The following is a 26,957-nucleotide window of genomic DNA, read 5'->3' on the forward strand; positions in this document are numbered from 1 at the left end:
CTTATTGACTCTAATGGGGCAATCAGAGCACGCTCAGTGGGCCATGAGCTGTCAATGAAAAGTTGCTAGAGAATAAGAGAAAAGTTAATATGGCGGTGATGAAGACATTTTGAGGTCTCATAAATAGGACTCCACAAGTCAATCAGTGATGTTACAGTGGGTATGTCCATCTTTGTATACAGTCAGTGTGCTGGTGAAAGCAGTATGTGTGAGATCATATCAGGTCCAAACATCCTCTCAGGATGCCCCAGGTTCCATTTATGTTCATAAAACTTAAATTTTTTTGTTCAATCAGTAATAAATATTCCTGCATGACGTTTTATCACTGTTTATAAATCCCTTCTTAAATATTTACCTTAATAGATTTTAGATAAAGAGTCTGCAGGTTCAGACGTCCCTAGCAGTTAAGGTTGGAGTGTGACAGATGACGACAGATAAGTGGAGGAGTCCCGGCTCCTGTCAGTCTGAGGATACAGATGTTAGCAAGAACCAGAAACCTAAAATTACAGCTTAACAGTGTGCAGTCAGAGGTGATCAAAAACAGGTAACAGACAGCTCAAGAATCGTCCAACCTGCCAAACACAACCAGAAGAAAACCACATTCAGCAGCAAATCCAACAGCTCCACATGTGATCTAGAAATGAAGCAAAGAAAGAAATTAGATTCACTGCCTTCAAAGCACCGCTGATGCCAAACTAAACAGAACATTTGAAATGGCATATCTGAGAAAGTCACATGTTGTTTGAGGAAAAACTTTTTTTTTTAATCTGGCGACTTTCTCAGTTAATCCAGAGACTTCCTGTCAGTACTTGTACTTGTACTTTTCATTTTTTAATTATTCCTTCTTCTCTCTGCGGGGAACATGAAGAGGTAAGTGTTCTTCATTCAACATACATGTTATTTCTGACTCTATTTCTGACTTCCGTGCCGTCCGTGTGGACTTTCAGTGAAACTGCTGAAATATATTTAAGTTAAACTTTCTATATGTGTTCAATTTCCTTAATTTTAATCAGTCATGTGACTGCTGGACTGCAGGTCTGAGGGTAGAAATTTAAAGGTCTTACTGAGATTTCATGCTTCATACTTTCAGACTTCAAGTAAACCCCCGCGTATCCTGTCCTTACTCTCTAAGAGTGCTTTTAGGGCAAGGTGGGACATTTTATGGTCCTTTTGTCTTGATCTGTTTGGAACCAGAAGAAGGAATAATGGGCGGAGAGGGTGGAGGGCAGAGTTATCAGCTGATTCCAGCTGCATTCATGCACTGCATTGGAGCATCAAACTACTCTGTCACACCCTCTGCCATGTGATTGGTCAGAAGATGTCATCAAAATACTTCAATTCCAACAGCATAAACGTGGTCCAGAAGTCCAGTCCAGGGACTCCAGTTAGCTAGCAGACAGCTATCAGCTACAGCCGCTTGTGTCGCCACTTACCTGTCAATACCAGAGGCCACGCCCCTAATAATGCAGACTTTAAATTTTAGAGCAATGTAAACATTTGTGGGAGTCTCTGCTGCCTCTGCTGGACTTTGGAGGAACTGCACCTTTTGTGTCATTTTTTTATTTAGGTTTTTAGTCCTGAAGAGAAGAAATCCCCCCCCCCCCCCCCACACACACACACACACACATACACACTAACACACATGGCTTTTTTCACAGACTGTCTTAACACAGAAGGAGGGTTCAAACTCTACCACTCTCCTCGCTCCTGTTGTCTCCTCCTATTCTCAGTGAGTTGGAGGTGTGTTGGCAGCTTGAGTGGAACAGAAAGTCGGAGCTGCAGCAAAGTGAGAGCAGCAGAGAGACGAGCTACACAGTGAGTCTGAGTGTTTTTCTCTGTGGGAGGTTTCAGGCTTTTAGTGGGACAGCTGGGACTTTTCACTAAAGCTGTGAGTACGCGAGTGTGTGTGTGTGTGTGTGTGTGTGTGCGTGTGTGCGCGTGTGTGTGTGTGTGTGTGTGTGTGTGTGTGTGTGTGTGTGCGTGTGTGTGTGTGTGTGTGTGTGTGTGTGTGTGTGTGTGTGTGCGTGTGTGTGTGCGTGTGTGCGCGTGTGTGTGTGTGTGTGTGTGTGTGTGTGTGTGCGTGTGTGCGCGTGTGTGTGTGTGTGTGTGTGTGTGTGTGTGTGTGCGTGTGTGCGCGTGTGTGTGTGTGTGTGTGTGTGTGCGTGTGTGTGTGTGTGCGTGTGTGCGCGTGTGTGCGTGTGTGTGCGTGTGTGCGCGTGTGTGCGTGTGCGCGCGCGCGCGCGCGCGCGCGTGTGTGTGTGTGTGTGTGCGTGTGTGTGCGTGTGTGCGCGTGTGCGCGCGTGTGTGTGTGTGTGTGTGTGTGTGTGTGCGTGCGTGTGTGTGTGTGTGTGTGTGTGCGTGTGTGTGTGTGTGTGTGTGTGCGTGTGTGCGCGTGTGTGCGCGTGTGTGTGTGTGTGTGTGTGTGTGTGTGCGTGCGTGTGTGTGTGTGTGTGTGTGTGCGTGTGTGTGCGTGTGTGTGTGTGCGTGTGTGCGCGTGTGTGCGCGTGTGTGTGTGTGTGTGTGTGTGTGTGTGTGAGACAGCTCAGCCGTCACGTTGCAGGAGTGTAACTTGACTCTTTGTGCTGTTAGTTGGAATAAAGAAATTCGAGCTTGGAGCTGGATTTTTAAGCTGTTTGGTGTGTGACACGGCCTTTACAGTCATGGCGATCACGAGGAGCTAAACATGGTCAGAGACCAGCGTAATGAGCTCCGCAGCCAGGCTCAGTCAGAGGTTTCACAGAGTTCCAATAGCACTAATATTATATTAACAGAAATCATAAAATGTGTTTAAATATTAATTTAAATCTTGATTATAAAGTTAACAATGATGTCATGACCTGCATGGCATTAGTTATTCCCAGGTTTAGTTTGCTCGTTCTTCAGGGACGTGGTGACGATGTGAGGAGCCTGTACACAGAGCCATGAGTGGGCCTGATTGTGTGATAAGCTATCAGTATCCTGGTTACTCATTATCCCATGCTGCTTGTTTCCAAACACTGTGCTTGCTGTCAAACATTTAATCTACTGAAAAAAAGAACTTGTCTTTGACCCGACTTGTAGGACATCTGCTGGAAATCGTTTCCTGACACCTTCAAGGATTTTTCTTCTTTCAGTAGTCCAACAAAAACCAACCAATCCCATTTTAGCAGGCTTTGGTTGGAGAGGCACCGGGTAAACCATCAGCAATCTTCAGATCGAGCATGTTCACGAACAGTGATGAGGAAAACTGGCAACATGGAAGACCTGAAAAACTGGCCAAAGGAAAATGTTTCCTTCATTACAAACATTCAGATTATTCCAACCATCAGGAATCTCACCTCACTCCGTGAAGTCTGTGTGGAGGCAGAGGGTGGAGGTGGTGGTCATCGGTTTTATCTTCAAACATGAAGGTCGTCTGTTTGTGGCTCTGACAGATAAAATCTGTCACAGAATCGGTTGACGTCTAAGATAAGAAGCTACTTCCTGTCTTCTCCACCTCCTTCTACCACAATTTCTCTGTTTCCTGTTGTTGTTGTCTTTGTATTTCAGCCTGATTATGGAAATACGTCACACGGCACAAATCAAATCAAACACATTCTTGTGAATTTTGTTCACATTCAGTTCTGTTTTAGGGGAAAAAAACTCTTTCAAAGAAAAAAAAAGCTTTGATCTTCTTGGTAAACATCAACATTTGTCTTCTGGTCCTTTGCCCTTCGCAATAAAAGCCTCCAACCAGACTCCTCTTCGCCATGATGGCTGTGCCAACATCAGTCAGTCCACCGTACTGGTCCAGGATGAAGTGATGACTTCTTCACAGACATTCATGGTGCCCAGAGGGTGAATGCTAATGTGCCGTCAACTGGTGAATGCAGTTCCTCTGCTTGAAGCATCCTACGAAACACTGACAGTTTAAGAGCTAGTTGGACAGAAGCCAATGGGAAAACAGCCTTTTCAGGTCATTTTTAATAAAAAATGAAGTTAATTTTGCAAATTCATATTTGTCAACATGAAGAAATATCCAAAGTATGCACTCTGGCTACTAACTGAGCCAATAAGCATTCAGTGCTGATGATAGTGAAAACACTCCGACCAAAGCTTTTATCATTCTTCTTTCAAAATGCTGCAGAAGGTTCAAACAGCGCAAACACATCCAGAGGTCCAGTGCAGGTGAAGCTAGCAGCTACAGCAACCTGTGTCACCATCCACCTGTCCGTCGCAGAGGTGCTGACCTGGCTGCTCTGTGACGCCGTGTCAAATCACCCTCAGAACGATCAACGTTTTACTCAGCAGCTCTATATCCAAACACTCACACGCCCTGTGTGTGTATGTGAGGACCAAAATCTGCATTCTGCTATACTTGTGAGAACCAACAGTCACTTGTGAGGACACACAACCCAGTCCTCACAAATTTGAAGCCTTTAAATGCCTTCAAATTTGTGGTTTTAGTGTCAGGGTTACAATTAGGTTATGATTAGGTTTAGGGTCAGGGGCTAGGGAAAGCATTAGGTCAATGAAGGTCCTCACTAAGATAGCTGAACAGGGTTGTGTGTGTGTGTGTGTGTGTGTGTGTGTGTGTGTGTGTGTGTGTGTGTGTGTGTGTGTGTGTGTGTTTTTGTGTGTGTGTGCACTCAGTACTTCTAGAAGGTAGTGTTTGCTCAGCATGAGTGTGTCGGGCTGTTTGTGCTGGACTTTCTGCTGAATAAAAGCGATGAATGGCAGGTTCACCCATGTTTGTGGTTCACAGGGTCACTCTTCAGTCTCCGTGTGAGTCAACAGCCTCAACATGACCTCTGACCCCAGAAGCCTACGAGTTCCTGCTCGATCCAGGAGTCTCTTCAACAGCATCAAGGTTTGTCTGCAGCGCCACAGCAAAGATAGGATGGAAGGAAAGAAGGAAGGGACTGAGGGAGAAAGGAAGGGAATACAACAAAGGAAAGAAAGAAAAGATGAGTTGAAGGAAATTTGTAACATTTATTGTTTATTTCAAACTTAGAGCTGAAAAAGTGGGAGTGGTGCTCGGGCCTGTCCGGGCTCGTATGAGGCCTGCTGGGTAAAAATGGTGGACTGTAAACAGTTAAAGGCCGATGTTGTGTCAGACAGATGTTCCAGTGGTTAAGGCTTGTCTCTAACAGCTCGTCCCACAAAGATCTGATTTCAGTGTTTAACCCTGGAGAACCCATGGGGTCAAATTTGACCTGGTTTCTCCAGGGTTAAAGTGATGAAGAAGAACGCTCAGCTGCGTTCGTTAGTCTGCTCTCCCAGAGTGTCTGGAAAAACAAATGAAACACAATGACTTGATCACAGGATCACATGGCGCTGTAGCAATGCCTGTGACAGTAAAATCAGAAGTGGGCAAGGTCAGAGGTCAGATCCCTTCAGGCAGCGGAGAGATTTAAAAGCTGGCCTCAGACGCTCGCCTGTCTAAACACTGGAACCTGTGGGACTGAAACTTCACATCCTGAGCTTCATCCTGGAATTGTTCTCCAGTCACATGATCCCAGGACGAGCTCAGGGCAAAGAAAAATACTGTTTCTTGTCTGTACCTTTCACGTTGTGCTGAAATTGAGCCAGAAACAGACTGTTCAGTATGCACGATGGATGTAACCACCCTCAGGTTACTTCCGCACTGTGGGTGGAGCTACAAGTTACCACCTATAGATTCTCAAATGCTAATGTTAGCAGGTGTGGAAACTAGTGTGAAGTAAAGCCAAATAAAATGCCAGAATTTAAGTCGGCAAAGTTGGACTTCGGAGGTTTTAACACAGCCTGTCAGTCTGTTTGCCAGTTTGTTGCCTCGTGTGGATGTAAGGGGAACTGCAGCTTGTTTTAAAATGCGTTTTCTGACTTTCTGTCTTCTTCTTCTTCTGTTTGCAGTTCTTTGTGTTTTGCCACAGTTTGCTGCAGCTGGCCCAGCTTTTGGTGTCGGGCTACATGAAGAGCTCCATCTCCACCATCGAGAGGCGCTATGGCCTATCCAGCCAGAAGTCTGGGCTCCTGGCCTCCTTCAACGAGGTCAGTTCAGCTAGGACTCTGAACTCCTGCTTAATGAATTCATGGCTCTTCAGAAAGTCACAAGTTTGTTTTTGGTTTGAGAATACAGTCCAGTATACGATACAAGATGGCGATAAATGAATGATAATCGGAACGAGGTCTAAGCTTTATGTTTGAGATGTTTTAGTTGTCCTTTTGATGAAAACAAACAAAAACCTCAATATGAACCTGAAGGTGACAGGATTGGAAATCTTTGATGTTAGTCTTACATTACGGATGTTGTGTGTCTGAGTACAGGTGGGAAACACCATCCTCATCATCTTTGTGAGCTTCTTTGGGAGTCGAGTCCATCGGCCACGGTACATCGGCGCTGGAGCTCTGCTCGCTTGCCTGGCCTCTCTGCTGATGGGGGTAACGCACTTCATGAGTGAACCGTACCACTACACGAAGAGCATCATCGGTGAGAACACACACACAAACACACGCACACAAACACACGCACACAAACACACGCACACATCGAACCTCCTGAGTTTTTTGAATGTTCTTTATTTTGTGGAGTAAGTTATCAACTGTCCCTGGTTTACATACTTCCTGGTTAACTGGAGCTCAGCCTTCTCTGACACTCTGTTACCACAGTAACCTTACAGCAGTTATATTATTGGTCAGATTATTAATGCTCCAACAGCACAAACACAGTTCACAGGTCCAGTTAAGGGACGTTAATTAGCTGATGTGCCAGTAAATTAGAAATAGATTGAGTTCAGACTGAATCTTCTCCCTTTCAATTTTATTTGCAGAGAACGAAATCTGTGTGTTGAATTCAGACAATCTTAAAAGTGTCCCTGTTTTCCAAACAGCCTCCAATGAAAAAAGTGCCAACCTCTGCCAATCAGAAAGCTCAGTCACCACCTCATCCTACAATCAGACCTGCCTGAAACAGGAGACCCCTGCCCAGCAGGGGATCTACCCCATGCTGCTCCTGGGTCAGCTGCTGTTGGGCGTCGGAGCTGTCCCCATCCAGCCCTTTGGCATCTCCTACATCGACGACTACGCAAGCAAAAGGAATTCCCCGCTCTACCTCGGTAGGAAGCAGAGAATGATATTTTAACTCGCAATTTGGTCCCGATGTCACGTTCTGGGAGATTAAGTAGTTTAGAGGTTCAATACACCTGAGATGAAGACGTCAAGAAGTCTCTTGAGGGGGTTTCCTCAAAGTGAAGTCCCAAGTCCATCAGTGTCTCAGTGTCTCATCAGTGTTAGTGCACTGCATTTAACCAACTGTTGCTGATTAGTTTGAAGATTCTTTATTTGTCACATACATACTTATACAAGTACAACATGCAGTGAAATGTATCCTGACACACTCCCCGACTGTGCAAAAGGGGAGAGAAGAACATTATACACATTGAGTACTGCATTTTATGAATGTTTCTCACGTTTTGAGCCTCTGAGCACAGAAAATAACATTTTCTATGACTTAACATCTGTACCAGGTATTTTCCACTAAGGAGTATCCTCCATCTATGAGCTTATACTTTCTGAAGTGTTCAAAAACTTTTGATCTCACAGAAGATCTTGATTGGCTGGTCTGGATGAACACTCTGATAAACGTAATTCCCGCTGAACTGCCAACTGTGATGCAGATCAGGAGGAAAATATTTAAACCCTCTAATTGGCTGGAGTGTTGAGTCTTTGATCCAAAGAAAAAGGGTCCAAACGCACTTCCAGCTTCAAACCATTGTTGGGTTGAATGTTTGAGGCGGAGACAGGACACGAAAAGAATCAGAAGACTTTCCCCAATCGCTGAAACAGATTTCTGGTCTCTGTGGTGGACTTTTTTTTTGAAGAAAGAAAATGAACAATAGGGAAGTTTCCTCTAATTCAAAGACAAAGCCAGAATGACCCAAAGAGACACAACAGTTATTGCTCTTCAGCATGACTGCATTTCTTTTACCACCCACTGTTATATCATAGCTGTGTAACAAATACCTTTGTTCCTCATAACTATCAGGCAAACATTGGCAAGAGTTGTATTTAACAGACTGAAAGCAGATCACTTGAGGCCATGAAAGATTTTCTGCTCAGGTCAACTCACATTACAGAACTTTAACTGGGCGTTATAAAAATATGAGAAGGCGATAACAGCAGAGACCGAGGTCATCAAAGTCCAAGAAGCTCACCTGACCTGTTACAGAACAGTCACTGTGACAACAGACGTGATTGTAGTGCTGCATTGTAGTTACATTAGCCTGCGGCGTCTCTGCTTATACAACAAACCTGTTTTAATTAGGATCCTGGGACCTGCAGGCAGGAAGTCTTTAATAATGATGTGAAATTTCTTCACTATAGCTCCATTGTTGTCCTAATTTCAGCACAAATGCTGCCCTTGCTGCATATTTTGTAGACACGGTGTGATTTCTTCTCCTTTTGCTTTTGTTTTCTGTCACGCTGGTGTAAGGAAAGCTGGGCATGCTCAGATGTTAAAACCTTTTCTTTAAATGTGAGATTGCTTCATACAAGAAATTTGCTGTTTTATCTCATTTTCAAGTTTGTTGAGGCCTCTGAGTGTAAGAAGAACTGCAGGACAGCGACACAGCAGCCACATGCAGCTCTTTGTAACACCTCACAGACCTCGCCGCTGCTTCTTGTTCCATATGTATAATGTTTACTGTTGTAACCTCATAATGAATCTGTCTATGTGATGGTGAGGAGGTAGGAAATGTTTGGTTAGCAGAATCTTTTTTGTGTTTGACGGAGGCGCCTGAAAAAAGCAGGTAAAGTATTCCAAAGTGATGTTTGAGGTGAAAGGTCAGGGTCAACCCGTTGGCCAGCAGGCGTCTCTTTCATCTTCTCAGGGGTTTTTTTATCGTGTCTTCCAGGCATCCTCCTTGCTATGACCTCAATTGGCCCGGCCTTCGGATTCATCACTGGGGCCCTCATGCTACGCTTCTATGTTGACTTTGACAAGGTACCCAAAGGTGAGGAGGCACACTGTGCTAATGCTATACAGCTGTTTAAAGAAAGTTTATCTTACTCATTTTTAAAAGGAAAGGAGGACTTCCTGCATGTGAGCACTCAACATGGTGTTAATAAAAACAGTGTAAAGCTGACTAATGTGGGTCATTTCCTCTAAAATCTTCTACAAAAGATAAAAACCCATAAAATAAATCATATTTAAATGATGCAGTTTGGCAAACAGTGGCTGAGGTCTTCACTGGTGGTGTGAAGTTCTTTAAGACAGCCATGTTCTCGTGACCATCAGGCCGCAGACAGGTTTTGTAACAGATACACACCCTAATGACCTGTTTTTGTGTATTTGCTAACTGGAAACGCTGCAGCAGCGCTCAGTCCTCGGGCTGTTTATGCCGTGCCAACATTTCTACAAAAGGGTGGCGGTTTAAAAACAAGTGTTCTAGTTTATCCTGTTTTACTCATGAGAAAGCAATGCTGAAACAAAGAATGATATCTAAAGATTAATATTTGGGTTCAGCACACCGGGAGATTGTCAGTGTTTGCACACTTTATGCAGTTACTGCTGTGGAGATACTGAACCCGACTCTGCTGGAGGCATTGGTCTCTTGGAACAATACATTGTTATGTTTTTAACTTATATAACGAAGCATCGTCATTACTGTCGATATTTGGTGCAAATAATAGAAATGAACTGAACTCAAACCTCTGACATCCAACAAATGATCAAGCTGTGAAGCCTTTCGTGAATGAGCATTTCTCATGTTTTGGCGGATTTCCTGCTGCCTCTTCTTTCTTCACACTCAGCCAGATGTAATTGGAGGTGTAAGCTGGTATTTTGTAGCTGAAGTAGTAGATTATTTGCTGTTGAAAGTTTCAGGTTTAGGGCAGATATCCAGATTAGAAATATGTTCAGACAAGGATCTGAGGTGTTTTCAGTGAAACTATTATATTTATTTCATTAAATACTCCACAGTCAGCTCTTTGAACTAGTCATACTAATTATCAGTCACCGGCCCCACTCCTGCTAACCAATTGTGTTTTACTTGCATCTGTTTGAAAGAGTGTAAACACGAAACATTATTTTATTTTATCTGCTAGAATATGCAGAAAATAGTTTTAAACGTTAAAAACATTTCTTCAAGTCAAAGATTGTTATATATGATTTCATTTTTGCTTGATGCATAAAGTTAAAAGATTAAAACTCATAAAACAAGTTTTAAAAACAAACATTTTCATTTGATTCAATGTTATATGATGGATTATGCAGAAACAATAAAATTGGGCTGGAAGGTCTATCGCTTTAATACATATTCAGGGTTCACATATCCTAACCCTAACCCATGTTTTTAAAAAGTAACTAAGTAACAAAGCAACTAATTACTTTTGAAAACTAGTAATGAGAAAAGAAACAGGATTACTTTATGTTTGTGACATTGCATTTCTAAGCTTCTTGCTTTAATGTGTGACCCTAACCTTAAGTGGCTAGCTGGTAATGTGCTGGATGCTAACAGGCTAACTCCCACCATTTCTGGGATCAATAGTTCTGCTACATCTGCTCATATTTCAGGTTTCGTTTCTGATCTAAGTTGAGTGAGAGTTTCGTGACATTCAATCAGGCATTGCAGTCGTTTGACGTCTGCATGATTAATGATGTTACAGTCTCTTTACAGACTTGTTGAAACAATAACTTGCTTGTTTCAACATTCCCAGTGGAATGCGTACATGGGCCAACAGATTGTGAAAGTGAATGTGCCGTCACACAACATGTTTAACAATTTGCATGTTTAGAAAAAATGTAAAATGTTGCATCAATTCTGTGTTTGTAAGTAAAAACATACAGAGGAGAATGTGTGCGAGTGTGTATATCTTATTTTATTTTGTGGGGACCAGGGACAGGATGGGACGTGGAAAATTGAGGGCGCTTTTCTTTTGCTTCATGAATGTATGTTTGAGGTTTAATTTGTGGTGCTAAGGTTGGAGAGTTATGTTTAAGTTTAATTTCCTTGAAAAAAAATAAAACAGCACACACGCAAGTTGAAGCTGTCACCTCGTAATCTGTATTAGGGATCTGTATTCCCTGTATTAGGGATTGACACACTTAAAGGTGTCACTGGTGGTGGTTGGTGGGCTAGTAAATGAAAAGCTTTTTTTGATGTGGTTTGATTTGTAACACAGTTGGCATGTAGGTTTATTGGCTTACACTGAGCCTTCAGGCAACTTAGCGCTGAGTAAGCACTAAATATGTTCAGAGGAGAATTTAAGGACAAATATGTTCAATGAAACAATATTTAAAAAAAACATTTACTGCACACACTACAAATTGTCCCTGTTTTTCTATAAAGTTTTGTCAATAAAACACCAAAATCACCAATTATAGATTTTAACCAGCAGTCATGTGCTTCATTAGCAATAAGTATTTTTATCAGCTTAAAAGCTCAACTTTAAATGCGTTTAGGCAGTTTTGATGATACATTCCTCCTTTTTCTTTCACTCATTTAGGATCACAGGAGATGTAATAAATAGATATGAAATTAAGGAACCAACAGATTTTTCTGATAACTAAAGTATTTTAACTTTTAATGTTTATCCATCCTTTCTTCTTTAGTTTTACAAAGAGTCAGCTACGCTGTGAAATATCTGGGAAGGTTTTCCAATAATAACAGCTGGATTGACAGTGAGGACAGTAATTGGACAATAGATTAAAATTTGTAAAGCATTGTTTTTGTTTTGGAAACAAAAACATTTGTCTTTGTTTTTCTACAATTAATGGATTTTATTTTGGAATTCTTCTCTTGGTTGCTGTTGCATAAGAGCTGTCACACTCACCTTATTTGAAACCTTCACCACTGGAACCAGTGCTAATGTCAGATAATAGATAAAAGCAGAGCAGTCTTAACATGACAATAACTGCACACTGAGCAGTGTAATGAGGTTAATATAGTAAACAGGTAAAGCAGGTTAAGGTGTCCATTGCAAGATTTTTGGAATGTTGTTGTTGTCAGAGCAGGACCAAGAGAGTTACTCATTCCTGATCTTCAGTAATTACAGCCTTGCAAAGTTCCCACGGAGTTTTTCAATGATCAGGTTCCACTGGGATTAGCCTTCATTGTTTGGCGATTCAAACATGAATGTCACTAAAATCTGCAGAGGTTCTTCATCGTCATGGGTGCAGCCACAAACAGATAGGTAGAACCATTTTCATTGGTGTCCCTCGATAAGCAAAGCCATAACTGGTTTAATAAATCAAGGAAAACAAGTGAACATTTTTAGATGGGCAGTGACGTTTGTTTCAGATTGGCAGCATGTCATTGGTGTACAGTTAAATTAGTGGAAAGTTGTGTTTACAGACTACAGGTTGTGTCTTGATATCTATAAATTTTAGGATGTAGACACAATTACAGCATCCATTTTTTTTCTTTAGTGTGCATTTTGAAACCTCCAATTATACATTTGGCTGATGTTATGTTGGCTGCTGGTTTATATTTGGATAAAAAGTTTATTTCTAGGACTGCTAAGTTCTTCTTGCACCTGCAGACTGCACAAATGCACAGATCCCCTCTAGTAACAAAGAAAAAAAATACTAAGTTCTAAAACTGGTGCTGAGACTTCTGGGATGGTCTGTTAGTACACTTAAATGCAGAGCAGCCATATTATAGCTCAGATAATTAAAAATGCTCCAAAAGGGTCCAAAAGCACAAACATGAGCCAGAGGTTGACGTGAAGGAATCCAATTAGCTGAGGTGAAGCTGACCAGGCAGCTAGCATCTAAATTTTCATCAGATTTTGCTTAAAACGTTCACACAGTACTGAATGTCAAGTTACACACGGTGAAAACACTAGAACCAGGGACCTGTAGGTTCTTGCAAGATCGAGTTATGGGAAGCTCACTTTTACCAAGCAAAAGAAAGTCGTTTGTGTTTCATCCAGAACAACCTCTGACAGGGAAGAAGATTTCAGCTTGTACTGTAAAAGCATTCAGTTTTAGTTCTTTGTTAGGAATGACTCCATGACCAACCCTAACTATAAATAACAGCAATGGCTGTCCAAACATGGAACTCCACCAGCATAGGCTTCATCTGACTTCTGTTTTTTGTGTAAATGACACATCTTTCAAACAAAGGAGGTATGATGACTTGTTGTTATACCATAAAGCGCGTACAGTAGGTTTTTCCCTTAACTGGCTCAGTAAGTCATTTGGGGGGCAGTTGTTTCACCATTTAGGTCCAAGTATGCGTTTAAATTATCGACTGTATATTACAAATGTGAAGGACAAGTTATAAGTCAAACTTGCAGACGTATTTCTATCAGAAGATTCATGAATTTAAGCAAATTCAGTCTTTGTATATTATTACTTTAGGCAGAACTACTGGAGTCAAAAGATTACTTCCACCTGGTTGTATTTCACAACAGAGCAGGCATCACTGAGAACTAATATCACATGATTACTTTGGAGGTATAAAGGGGGAGCTGCAGTGGAGGTGGGTTGCAAATTGGTTTGGAGTTTAAAGGTTAAAGCAGCGTAAATATTACACCCTATATAAGAATTTTTGGATATGTACTTGGATGAATGATAGGCTTATGGGCTGGCAGTGAATTAACCCTATGTTACATGTATTGATAATTTATTGGCTGATATAAGGCAATAAACAGCTGCAAATAAAATGAAAAAAAAAGAGTCGTAGTCTTCGCATGTGGCAACACAGTGGTGCAGTGGTTAGTTCTGTTGCCTAACAGCAAGTTTGACTCACCATCTGGCCTCTCTGTGTTAAGTTTGCGTGGGTTCTCTCCGGGTACTCCCGCTTCCTCCCACAGTCCAAAGACATGCATGTAGTGGGGTTAGGTTAATTGATTATTCTAAATTGCCCATAGGCATGAATGTTAGTGCGAATGGTTATCTGTCTGTCTGTGTTAGCCCTGCGACAGACTGGCGACCTGTCCAGGCTTTACCTCGCCTCTTGGCCCCCCTGACCCTGATAAGTGGAAGACAATGGATGGATGGATTCTTTGCATGGATTTCATGATTTGTGTTCTCTTCTGTTTCCAGAGGAGATTGAGTTGGACACTAAAGACCTGCGCTGGGTGGGAGCATGGTGGCTTGGCTTCCTGGTAGCCTCGTGCCTCCTCTTTCTCACTGCACTACCTTACCTCTTCTTCCCCAGAAACATGCCCAAAGAGGTGAGTCAGTCCTATCTAATACAGAAGAGTTGTTGTTGGTGTAATTGAACTTACATGTAGAGAAAATGTTCATGGGCATAGTCAGCATCCGTTATGGGCCTTAATATCCCAGATCACGTTATTTGTAACATTTAATCCAGCACCACTCAAGGGCTAATGCTTGAAGCACATCAGATGCATTGACTTTGTTTTTCTTTACACACCTATAATTGCCTCGCCCTAGCTTAGTGATTAATCCAGACAGATCCAAGATATGCGCATGTGTAGCAGGTGTAACTGAAGATAATTACAGGGGGCTCACAGTGACTCATGTTCTCTGACAGGTTGATGAACTCTATTCTAGGGAAGAAAAACAGTTGAGTAGAGCGTAAATAGCAAAACTGTAAAACTTGTACATTTGTTCCACCAACAAAATAGATATCAATCTGATTAATCATTAATACACCTGACAGGTCTTTCATAGAACTTTTCTGCTGGAGAGTGGCTTTTCAAGTGAACATTTTATTAAATATTTCATAATGTTTTATCTGTAGTTAATATCGGATTGCATTTATACAGAGCTTTTCTAGGCACCCAAAGCGCTTTATAATTCTACTATTCATTCACACACTAGTGCAAGCAAACCACAGTTGTAGCCACAGCTGCCCTGTGACTGACAGAAGCGAGGCTGTCATATCGCACCATCGGCCCTTCTGGCCAACACCAGTAGGCGGTAGATGGAGTGTCTTGCCCAAGGACAAAACGACCAGGACAGAGAGAGCTGGGGGATCAAACCGGCAACCTTCTGGTTACAGATGAGCTTCCCAACCCCCTGAACCACGGTCGCCCCAGTTGTCTGTGGCTTTCCATCTTTCGCCAGCTATACACCAGTAGCTAATCTTTCTATTGGTACTTAAATGCATTGTTCTTTATCTTCTATTTTGGTTATTTTGCCAGCTCCTCTCTATATACTTGAATTTTTTTGAATTATGTTTCATGATGAGTGGTATTCAGCTTCTAGGTGTGGCAAAGCTATGTTTGGCAGCCTGACATGTGGTACCAGGTCACAGATTTAAATAGCCAGACTGGCTTCCGGCCCTCACCTCGAGTCATGACTGAAAGACCAATGTAGTGAATAAAACCAACCAAAATAGGTTCCTTTCTCAGGTGGGCTGGGCTTAGCTTCAAAGCTTGGTGAGGAGTTCGAAGATGGTAAATGGCCTGTATTTATATAGCGCTTTACTAGTCCCTAAGGACCCCAAAGCGCTTTACACATCCAGTCATCCACCCATTCACACACACATTCACACACTGGTGATGGCAGCTACATTGTAGCCACAGCCACCCTGGGGCGCACTGACAGAGGCGAGGCTGCCGGACACTGGCGCCACCGGGCCCTCTGACCACCACCAGTAGGAAACGGGTGAAGTGTCTTGCCCAAGGACACAACGACCGAGAGCCCCAAGCCGGGGCTCAAACCGGCAACCTTCCGATTACAAGGCGAACTCCCAACTCTTGAGCCACGATCGGCCGAACATTTGGAATCACTGCTTAGCTGTGACTGACTTTTAACAAGAAGACAATGAATGGATCTTTAAAGACCTTTTATAATTGCTTTTTTTCCAGTGGGAAAGTTGTAAAACTTTTATTTTACGATAGTTTATCAGACCACCCGAGAGCTGCTATTGTTATCTAAATGATGAATATGAATTTTAGTTTAAATAATCTGCACAGATGTGGGATGAAGTTTTCTACACAGGGATAGAGGAGGAGATCTGTCTTCTCTCCTCACAGCAAACACAAGCACCACTGAAGGAAGGAGTGAAGGTTGATAATCAAAACTAGGAAATGAAATGGCTTGTAGCCAATATATCACAGTACTTTTCATCAATTCAAGAAGCCCTTTGTGGTTTCTTCGCTCAAACATCTTAATGGCAGCAGCCAAAATGTGATTATCTTAATTATCTCGATGCGATAATGATCAACTGAAGCCGACCTGCAATCCAAAGAGGTTTTAATGGTCGTCATTATAGGGAGTAAGTATGTATGTGTGTGTGTGTGTGTGTGGGGGGGGGGGGGGGGGTGGGGTGTACTTTCTTTGTTTGTCAGAAACTGCATGAGGTAAATGAGTCGTTTAGTTAAAAATATCTGTAATTGCAATGCAGCAAAATACAGCTGTCACTAACTAAAGAAAGCAAAAAGCTCACAATGCTGTTATTATGTTTTATGATAGAGAAACTTTCTGCTTCTAAACCACAGGAACACAAAATGACAGGATAAGATGAGGCTTTGTTGGTGAAGCTGAACTTATTTCACTTCAACCAGTGCAAACGTGAAACTGCTTTTGTGTGTTTTGGCTCAGTCCCAACACAAAAGAGAAAGTTCAGCTTCTGCACATGTTTTATCAATTAAATGAGACAAACTATCCAATTGCCCAACAGAGTTTCTTGGAATAAGACTCCCTGAGCATGCTGCCAAACATCAGTGCTCGACCAAATGTTTGCCTGAAAGCCTCCCAGTCACATTTTTTAGCCTGTTTTCATTCCATCAGGTCAGAGGTATTTGCTGAGATCTACCATCTGAAATGTTAGCTCTAACCGTTCAGGGTTGGACTCATTAAAAGTGAGTTTCTGAGCGGACAAAAATAGAGCCATGTCATTTGAAATCTGGCTACGTTGATGTGAATGGATTTCAAACCGTAAGTTATCTAATGTTGGATGGTTTCTTTTGTTTTGCTTTGTTTTTGTTGATGGGGAAAAGGACTTTTTTCCATTTGGCAGTTTAGACTCAGAGGGGATCTGTGGTTTATCCGAAGCTAAAAGACTGGTCTTTTGAAATTTGAGCAATTTAGTTAGAGTGAACTCATTTCACAAATAAGGTAAAGAGGGGAAAATGCAGTCAACAAGAAATCATGTGAATTTCATAAGAAACAGAAACAAAATCAAGCCTTGAAGATTGATCCAACCAGGTTTTGCTGATGACTGACGAACTCTGTCTGTATGAAGCTGGTGAAAAAAATGATTGATTCATTGTTATTGCTACACACAGTGCTAATGCTGTACTCTCAGAGCTGTGAGAAAAAAGGAAAAAAGGAAAGCAGACTAGTCAGCAGAGATGGGCAGCAACGCGTTACTTGTAACTAATTAGATTACCGTTACTTTCCCGTAGGAACGCTGCGTTACTGCGTTACTAAAACCGTGATTTTTTGCGAGAATGTCTCACGACAGTGACGTAAGCGAGTGCGCCGTTAGTGACAACAGCTGTCTGCAGATCAACAATGGATCACATATCGATTGTAGGAGAGAGTATAAGCGTGCAGCGTTTAAAGCGTGGAAGTACTGACCTTACTTTGAGTTTGATTCCATAAAAAGTGACAAAAACATTAGTGTCCGCTGTGCGTGGGAAGAAAACTTCTTTTTACAGCGAAAAAACCCCTAAACTTCCAAACAAGCACCGAGTAGCTACGACGTAATGGGAAACTCACAGAGACACTGCCGTATCCTTCCACTGACCGCTGCACACCTGCACCAGGGTAAACCTCCGCCTACCGCAGTCCTGCTTTACAGGTGAAAATAGAGCAACAGGACCGTTAGTCTTTGACTTTATTCATGTGTGTGTTATTTATTATTATTAGGGTTAGGGTTATTTATTCTGTGTTTTACTTGCATCTATTTGAAAGACAAAAAATAATAATTTTATTTTATGTGCTGGAATGTGCAGAAAATAGGTTTAAATGTTAAACTCATTTATTCAACTCAGAGAATGTTGCAGATAATTAAATTTTTGCTTGATGCATAAAGTTAAAAGATTAAAACTAATAAAACAAGTTAAAAAAAGAGACTTTTCCATTTGATTACATTTTGTATGATGGATTATGTAGAAAAAGTAGAATTGGGCTGAAAGATATATCGCTTTATCACCTGTTCAGGTTGTAAATCGTGTTTTTAAAAAGTAACTAAGTAATTAATTACTTTTGAAAATAAGTAATCAGTAAAGTAACGGGATTACTTTTTTGTGGAAGTAATCAGTAATTAGTTACTGATTACTTTTTTCAAGTAACTTGACCAACACTGCTAGTCAGTCTGGGAAAAGAAGGGATCTGGACATTTCCAGTCCAGGATGTTTTGGTAGAAAGATAAATGATGAATTAAAAATAACTTTTTGGGCTAAATTCTGAGATTTTAATTATTTCAATTATTGAATTAAAAAAATTTTCTTAGCTGTTGAAAGTTGATCTACTGACAAACTGCCTGTCTGTAGAAAGGCAAAGGCAGTTGGACTGATAGGTCAGGAGTTCATCCAACTGCAGGAAAATCAAACAGATCAAGCTGGTTTGAGATGACCTGGACTGTCCAAGAATGCAGAACAAAGCAAAATATCTAACAAATTGAAACAAAATCTGTATGTTTTATATATAGAGACATTAAATTTCAGTCCATTAGAAAAATACACCCAACAGTACCGTACATTTCCTGCTGCTCATGCTACCTAAACCTTACATAGAAGTGGTCAGGCAAGAGACTCTTCTGAGATAGCAAATCAGATCACTCTAAAACTGAAGATGTAATAACTGTGTTAATGTCAGCAGGGTGTTTTATGAAAACTTCAAGTTGATGCCTTGGAAGTTTTCCACTGTTAGACTTGCATCACATAATATTTAAAAAGACCTCCTGGACCTTCCTTAGAACAGTTGCATAAGTAGCCACTAAAGACGAACTAACAAAGTCCACATGCTGCAGGAATGAGGGTAATATCCACAAACTAACAGCTGGTAACCAATCTGTCAAACCTAAGATGCAGATTACTGTCTATAGATTAAAGCAGGGATCTGTCCATCAGATCCAAGGTAAGAACCATAAACCAGCCAGAACAGACCAATCAGAATAGTTTTGACTATACAGCAGGAAACTTTTCTATCTTCACAGCTGCTTTAAGTAAATTTTCATTTTTAGACGTCACACTGCGCACTGCTGCATCCTAATCTTGTCCCCACATAAGAAAGCATTTTTTAATCTTTAAAGGGTTAAATGATGAAACTTATTTCAGTTTTGTGATGGAGTCTTTCTCACATATTTCATTGTTTAATTATGTTATTGTTGATGAAACGTAACTCTCTGTAGCACAACTCTGACTAGATTTTAAACTGAAAGTATTTCCGTGCTTAAATAAAACCTTTGCACTTAGTGGACATCCGTGAGCTCTGTGAGATAAATCACTGTTGAGCAACAGTCTGGAACAGACTCGGTCATTTGTTTGAAAAGCTGCAGCAGTGAAAGGCTTTTGTGACGACTCCATGAACTGAACCAGGTTTCTCTGCTGAGTTTGGTGAAGAATTACTGACTAAACTGGCCAATAATTACTCACATGTATCACATGTATGTATATATGTATATATATACTGTATATATATTGTGTGTGTGTTATGGCCTACTATCTTCACCTCATTACTTAGCTGGAGGGAGCTGGAAGCTCAGCCCTGACCCAGATATTTTGGACAGTATCCAGTTTGGATCCTTCCCGCCCACACAAAGACATTTGTGAAGTTGAGAAGAGTATTTAAGCTTTCCGATTTTATCCAAACAAGGTTCTTGGTGAATAAAACATTTTGTAGCAAATTTGTGTGGCAAAAAGACTCGCAACAGTTTTTCTTTCTTACCTGTGCAGCATGTGCTTCACAGACTGCACAGCTGCACTTTCACTTCTTGTTTTTGAACAGTGTGCTATGCTCAGCACTGTGCAGGAATAAACACATGCAATGATAATACTGCTGCTAATCTGACAACTTGAACATTAACACACCCATGAGTCATTGTGCTCTCTGACACAAAACCGTCTGCAGTCTAACAGACTGGAGGGGAACAACTAACTACTAAATCACACTGGTCCAGGTTTAGGGTCCGTCACATTGTAAAATGACCACCACAGGGTCAATAAATAGTATTAGTCACAGCTGGTTAGGCAGTAATGGTACATTTTCAAAGTACACATCACCCTACTGTTGCTCCACTATCCAGTCCTGGCCTGTGGTTACAGTGGGAATGTAGATTTATCTCAAGGTTCAAACGCCTTCTTTATCTGCCACAGGGTAAAATAGTCTCCATTCCAAAAACCGTTCTTCAAATAATCTTGGCATTTGTCAAGATTTTAGATTAAATAATTCATGCCTGCGAGTAACTCACATTTCCCAGGAACCAGCCAGGAAACATTTATCCAAAGCCTCAGACAGATTCATGAATGTAAACTTCCATTTACTGGTTTCACATCTCACAGTGGAAAAACAAGGCTGCCATGTGATATTCTTTCCATATTTGTGCAGGAAGATCCAGAAGACATTGACCCCGAACCAGAAAGTAAGGAGCAGCAGCAGCAGACAGACACACGACAGGAACCTACCCTCATTCAGTTCCTCAAAAGTAAGAGTCCTTTTTCCACTTCTGTTTCCTGTCCAGCTGAGGTGACTGAAGGGTGTCAACCAATTTAAAAGAGGTCAACAGCAGCAAGGGCTACTTCATCCAGCTGCATCATCCAGCATTTTATGCTCTTTAGTCTATGTACCTATTAGTCTAAATGCTATTTTTTGTCCATTAGAAACTTAGTAATGCATATTAATCCTCAGTCATACTGTACACCTCCCTCAGGTTTTCCTAAAATCGCTCTGCGAACGCTGCGAAATCCCATCTACCTGCTGGTGGTTCTGGCTCTGGTGAACTTGTCAGCTCTGCTGTCCGGCCTCGCCACCTTTATGGCCAAGTTCATTGAGAAACAGTTCAGCCAGAGTGCCTCTTTCTCCACCATGATGATAGGTGAGAGGACCTGAATAGTGCCATGAAAGTCGTTACAGCGGAATCAAGCTGTGGACATAAAAATGAAGCTTCTGTTTTCTGAATTATTGATTTTTCGCAGGAGGAGTCGGGATCCCAATGGCGGTACTGGGGACCGTCCTGGGTGGAGCTCTGATGCGACGGTTCAATCTTTCAGTCAATGGCGCCAGCAAATTGTGCACAATAGCCATCCTTCTCTGCATTCTGACTGCCCTACCAATGCTGTTCCTCGGCTGTCCCACACAGAACATTGCTGGGGTTTCTAACAACAGGTACTTGTCCCGTTACCATGTAAATCCATGATTTATATTTTTTATTGTATATTCAGAACAAATTCACCTTAACAGGGGACTAAGTGTACCATAGATGGCAAACAAATGTTCTCACTTGTTTATTATAATATCACAAACTCGTGAAAACTCGAACTAATAAAACAAAATTACTGATTAAATAAAACAACTAAGTTGCCCAAAAACTCTTAATACACCAAAGAAACATATGACAAGCAACAGGGGGGGTAAAGGGTGAGAGACAGCCAGTGTAGACAGTACATCCGGGCCTGCAGCCTGTGCGCTGGTCTCCTTGATCCACCGTCAGCATTGGAAGGGAATAAGCGTCGAAGGCGTTTGGAAAGGGAGGGGGGATGAGTGTGTGCATATCAGTGTATATGTGTGTGTGTGCGTGTCCAGAGTTCAGCTGAGACAGTGTCCTTCGTCCTGCCAGGCTAAGTAAACAGTCTGCCAGCCAACCCAGGTGGCCTTGCATGAAATGGGAAGAACAGTCTAAACACAGTCGTTATCAGGGTGTTTTTGTTCGGCTCCAGCCTTGAGACCGCAGCTGGCGCCGAGAGGGTATCCGCATGAAGTGATGGTGCTTTTTACTTTAGTGCGAACAACTCATATGAATTTCAAAGCAGTTCTACAGTCCAACACTGGTCTCTCAATCTCCCGTTGGAGAGCCGCGAGCTTCGCCATGATGTTATCAAACTTACGCTCCGTGATGTTGTCATTCTTTTTGCTCAAAGAGCAGGTTCTGAGAACTCACGACTGCAGTGCACTCCCCCAAGATGTGATCGAATTTGCGCTCAAAGGTGTTATTCGAGCGAGCCCCTCCAGATGTAATCCAGTTTTTCACTCAGTGGTCTTGTTCTGAGTGTTCACGGCAGCCGTAAGCCTCTCCAAGATCTTCTCCGTGCTGACTCAATGAGCCCATTTTGAGAAACTCACGCCTCATCCCATCGTTTCAATCCCAGCGGGCAGCCTTGTGGGGGTTTGAACAGCCGGTTCCGCTTCCTTAATTCTTCGATAAGTCAGGGCCAAGCCAGCTCCGATCAGCCAGAACCCTGTTACCATGGTTCCGAATAGGTAGATATCTTCAGCACTCAGGCTCACCTGAGCCTAAACTTCTCGTTGAGAAAGAGGTGTCAATTGCATTCAGGGACCAGTTGATCAAATCCATAATTCCTCTTTTAGGTTTTAGAGAGCAGACTGTGAGAGAGTGTTCCAGAGAAAAGTAAAAACTCAAGACAAGACAAGGACATAAGAAGCTAAGCAGGGAAGATAAGGGAGAGGAGAAAAGTGCGACCGCCTTCGTCAAGAGCAGGAGCAGAAACCCCATACGCTTATTTATATAGTTTCAGGGAAAGGATACCACTGATCAACCATCGGTTAAATGGTTCATTTGACCACTGGTGGCAACCAATTTTACCTTTGGCACCAGTTTACTTCACTGCTGTAACTGCTACAGTGCAAAAGGCATGATTTACAGGTTCCTTTCTTTTGTTGGTGATGAGACCTTTGTGTAACTGATACTTAGTAAAGCCTTTGACATCTCATTTTGATAAAAATCCAGATGAACTTGATAAAATGATTCAGAATATATGTTAATAATACTTATTGTAGGCATCTACAGCTTCTTTATTCACCTTTAAAATGTTAATAAAAATGTGTGTTCGTATTTTCAGCTATGATTTGTTGCAGTGCAGTTCTAACTGTCACTGTTCTGAGGAGGCGTTTAACCCGGTCTGTGGTTCAGACGGCATGGAGTTCAGGTCTCCTTGCCATGCTGGCTGTCAATCTGTAGAAACAGACAACTTCAGCAAAGTCGTGGTAAGACTCAGTTAATCATCTTTCCAGAAATTTTTTCCTGTGAACCGATCTGTTATCTCACATTGTGACTAAGGCTCAGCTCTGTTTGCTATTCAAATTTAAATTCAAGTGGTGTGTAGTCACAAGGAACTGGCATGCTTTCTGTGGTGGTTTGCTGCCAGTTCCCATTTCATTTGTTTGTGCTCTTAGGAAATCAGTGACATCACATTCCTTGAGAATATGAGGCATTGAGACGTGGAGGCGGCAGAAACATTTCGTTTTCTCTTTCAGTCTTAGATATACGCTGGCTTTATTTCAGACTCTTACACACACACCATCATCTTGTTGATATTTGTGTAGCCTGAACATTCTGTGGAAAAGGCCCTGAAAGAAAACAGACCACAATAAACTGCACTGAGAAGCAAATTTAGCTGCCAGTTTATCATTATTATTATTTCATTTGTATCCTTGAGTTTTAATAGCTTACAGCTGTTCCAAGGTGGTCTCACTATTACAGATGTTAAGCTTAAATTCAGTGTGTGCTGCCAGAAAGGATTAGGGGCCCACTCGGGGTGGTATCTTTAGGAGTGTCATGTGTTTGTGTCACTGCGATGGTATGAGTGTCCCACTTTTCATTTTACCAGTCTGTCTGTGGATTTACCTATGAAAGTGAAAGTAAAAATACTGGTTTTAAAGAATCTAAATTGGGACCTTGAGTAATTGGCCAGATGTGCAAGAAATTCTACATCCAGATGTTGCAGAACTCTCCCAAACCTCTCCCACTGTAGGAACATTTTTTTGTAGGTTTGACGGACCCTAATGGTCTAACAACCGTTGACTTCCCATGATTTTGTGAACTCAGTTATTCACTGACAGAATGAATCAATTTCTAATCCAAGCACCGTTTCTGACTTTATGATGAAACTGGCACCGGCAATAGACCGACTTCATTATTTAAGAATTACTTTGTACAAGAGAGGAAATAAAATGCAAACAGGTTTACTTAAAAAAAAAGCTGTACAAATAACAGATCTATTTGCATGTGCGTTTCTGTAGAAATACACTGAGTGCCGGTGTGTCGGTGGTCTCAGCTTCGCCTTACCTCGGAGCTGTGGCAGTGGGTGTGAGCATCTCCTCCTACCCTTCGTGATTCTGCTGGGTCTCACTGCCTTCATCGCCGCCTTTTCCCAGACACCATCATGCATGATGATACTCAGGTATGGAAAAGATAATATAATGTCAAATAATGGGGAATGCTTAAGTCGGAGTCTTTTCATTAGCAACAGTTTTAAGTAATTTAAAGGAAGGACACCAAAACAAAAGTTTTATGAAAAAAAAAGAAAAACTTGTAAAGCTGCCTTTCATTCCCTACAGAGTCACATGACAAATTGTTGTTGTTTTAACACAATCTTTAGCCTTTAGACAAATATTTTCACATTCCAGTCAGGTACTACTTTCTTTTCTAAACATGTGAAGAATCTAGAGATTTCTCTGCAGATTGCCTACTCCATTAAATAACAGCTACTGGAAGCCTGTTTTTCGTTATCATGAATGTGATGTCTCTGCTGCAGGGAGGTACCTCCAGAGGATAAGTCTTTCGCAGTGGGAGTTCAGTACATGCTGTTCAGAGTCCTCGGTAAGTCATCACATACGTTCTCCAGTGACACGAGGTCTGTGTTTAAACTCAAAGACCTGCTGAAGGCATTTTCTTTGATGCTTATATGCTTAGATGCAGTTTCATACACTGGTTTCTGGCAATGTTAAGAATCAGTTTTACCATCTTATTTATTTTTTATTTTTTGGAGCCAGATATGATTATATTTGCACAAGACAGCAGTGCAAAGAAACATTCAGATAAAAATCCTCAAACTTCAGCCACCAAAACTAGTGCTGAGACCTACTGGACAAGCTCTTCGTACAATTACCACAGTGGCCATTTTACTGGTCAGATAAATTAAAAACGGCTCCAACAGCACAAACATGGTCACGGACTCCAGTTAGCCAAAGTGAAGCCAAGCAGACAGCTAACAGCTACAGCCACCTGTGTCACCATCCACCAGTCATAGAGGCTGCACTGTTTACTTTTTGACATAAATAAATCCAAATGAATGAATTATTTAAAAAATAATAATAATTTGGGGCCAAAATTATGATTTTAACTGAGTATTCATCTTGGTCTATTTACAGCATTCATGCCCGGTCCAGTGTTGTACGGCAGTGTCATCGACACCACCTGCATCTTATGGGGCAAGAAATGTGGCAAGCAGACGTCCTGTCAATACTACAACTTAGAGCGCTTCAGAAGCAGGTAAAAGGAACATTTAAAGATACTAACAAAATACAAAAAGTGGTCATTAAGTTTATTTGACTATTGAAATGAATGCAGCAATCATTCCTTCTCATAGTAGGAAAGATTAAATTGTCATTTATATAAATATTGTGATGCATTTTGTGAGACAGGCTGTAAATTCTTTTTAAAAGAGTAAAACAATTTCATAATCCTTATAAAAACAACAACTGAAATGAACACATTTTCTGCAGTTATAAAGGCTAAAAAATTCACTGCCAGCACAGAATCACACTTTTCTCATTCTCAGTAGAGATTTCTTGCTTTGTAAAGCGTTCTGTCATCTGATTGCATCCCGGACTAGCCCCCAACCATAAAAACAACCATAAAAAAACCATAACCACCTGTTTGTGTATTCAGGTTTCTAGGGCTGCAGGTGGTCTTTGTGTGTGGAGGGTTGCTCTGCTACCTGCTGACAATCGTCGTCCTGCGGAAAAGAGACAGGTATCAGGAAAGTGATTACCAGATGGTGAATCAGAAAATATCAGAGAATGGCAAAGAAAAAGAACTGATAACATGAAGTGGATTCTGAGAAAACACTTTTCACTGAGACTGCATAGGTAGCTTTTTTCTATGCTGGTTGAAAGGACACTGCCACTAAGCAGTGAATTACTCGGTGTGGTGGATGCTTCACTTATAACGGAGCAATGTGCTTGCATTATAAGGCAAAAATAATTTTTTTATCACTGTTTTGTTTATACATCATGGCTAACATTTCAGAATGGTTTTCTTGTTTTTAGATAGAACTTCTTAATGTGACTGACAGTGTATACTTATGTAAAGTTTCACTTACGATGTTTAGTTTTTGGCCATTGAGCAGTATATCAGTCCCAAACTGCGTGCCAAAACTAATAACCTGAGTAACACGGGACTCTGTTTTTCAAGATTTTTTTTTATTTGTCTTTGATGAAGTCATAAACTACATAAAAAGGTCGCCCTAACTACTGTGACGTCACCCCTGACATTTTGACTATCCAACTTTAGTGTTTTGGCCTCCCCCTTGTTGGGTTTTTGTAGCCAGAAGTGAGGATGCACATATATATGCAATCATATACTTAAGCACATCCATATATATAGGTAAATGATCAAAATATAATGTTTTCTTGCTATAGAAATTTAATTAAAGTAACACTTGCCTGGCATGAAAATAAGGAAAAAATATCACGTTATAGGGAGACACATGAGTTGCCATTGGCAACATGTAACAATATGTTTAGCACTACACTGTGGGACACCACTGTACCAAATTCCACTCCTTCTGCATGTATAATATTTCCTGTTTTGAGATGACTTATCTAATCAAACCCATAAATCTTTACCAATATGTCAAAGAACTGTTAGTTCCAAGCAGAAATTTTCCATGTTAGCATAAGGTCAGACAGGAAGCTCATAATTTGTAGTTTTAGATATAGCAAGACTGCAGTGCGGAATGAAGATCATCTGGATTTAGTCAGCGTCCTTTCACTAAGAGAAAGAGAATGTTCACGTTAATGTTCACATTAACGTGAACATCAGTTTCCAGTTTCTTCACACATGTCACTGCTTAACAAACACTTAGCGAGTAGCTGCAGAGTGTTTGCAAACAAGTCGGCACCTTTCATA

The 26,957-nt window shown here is 41.4% G+C and overlaps 1 protein-coding gene across 2 annotated transcripts; it reads left to right on the top strand.

Annotated features, from left to right (window-relative positions):
* Positions 1-1,638: 1,638 nt before the first annotated feature.
* Positions 1,639-26,645, top strand: slco2b1 (solute carrier organic anion transporter family, member 2B1). Of its 2 annotated transcripts, none has more exons than XM_085471139.1 (15): positions 1,639-1,888; positions 4,724-4,828; positions 5,854-5,991; positions 6,268-6,430; positions 6,831-7,055; positions 8,853-8,951; positions 13,991-14,121; positions 20,417-20,513; positions 20,739-20,903; positions 21,004-21,193; positions 22,885-23,029; positions 24,065-24,225; positions 24,580-24,644; positions 25,196-25,316; positions 25,716-26,645. In XM_085471139.1, exons 2-15 carry the CDS (start codon positions 4,763-4,765, stop codon positions 25,873-25,875), a joined length of 1,926 nt encoding a protein of 641 aa, XP_085327265.1. In that variant the 5' UTR covers positions 1,639-1,888; positions 4,724-4,762; the 3' UTR covers positions 25,876-26,645. The 2 variants fall into 2 exon arrangements, with proteins under 2 accessions (XP_085327265.1, XP_085327264.1); XM_085471138.1 differs by having other exon boundaries at positions 1,639-1,815.
* Positions 26,646-26,957: the final 312 nt, after the last annotated feature.

This window comes from Copadichromis virginalis, linkage group LG10, assembly GCF_057382275.1.
Source record: "Copadichromis virginalis isolate Kocher_CV1m ecotype Utaka linkage group LG10, C_Virginalis_male_GT1.1, whole genome shotgun sequence".
Lineage (NCBI taxonomy): Eukaryota > Metazoa > Chordata > Actinopteri > Cichliformes > Cichlidae > Copadichromis > Copadichromis virginalis.

Coding starts and splice junctions, on each gene's coding strand:
- slco2b1 (XM_085471139.1), top strand. CDS start 4,763: ATGACCTCTGACCCCAGAAGCCTACGAGTTCCTGCTCGATCCAGGAGT. Junction 6,431..6,830: donor CTACACGAAGAGCATCATCG/GTGAGAACACAC, acceptor TTTTCCAAACAG/CCTCCAATGAAAAAAGTGCC. Junction 8,952..13,990: donor CTTTGACAAGGTACCCAAAG/GTGAGGAGGCAC, acceptor TTCTGTTTCCAG/AGGAGATTGAGTTGGACACT.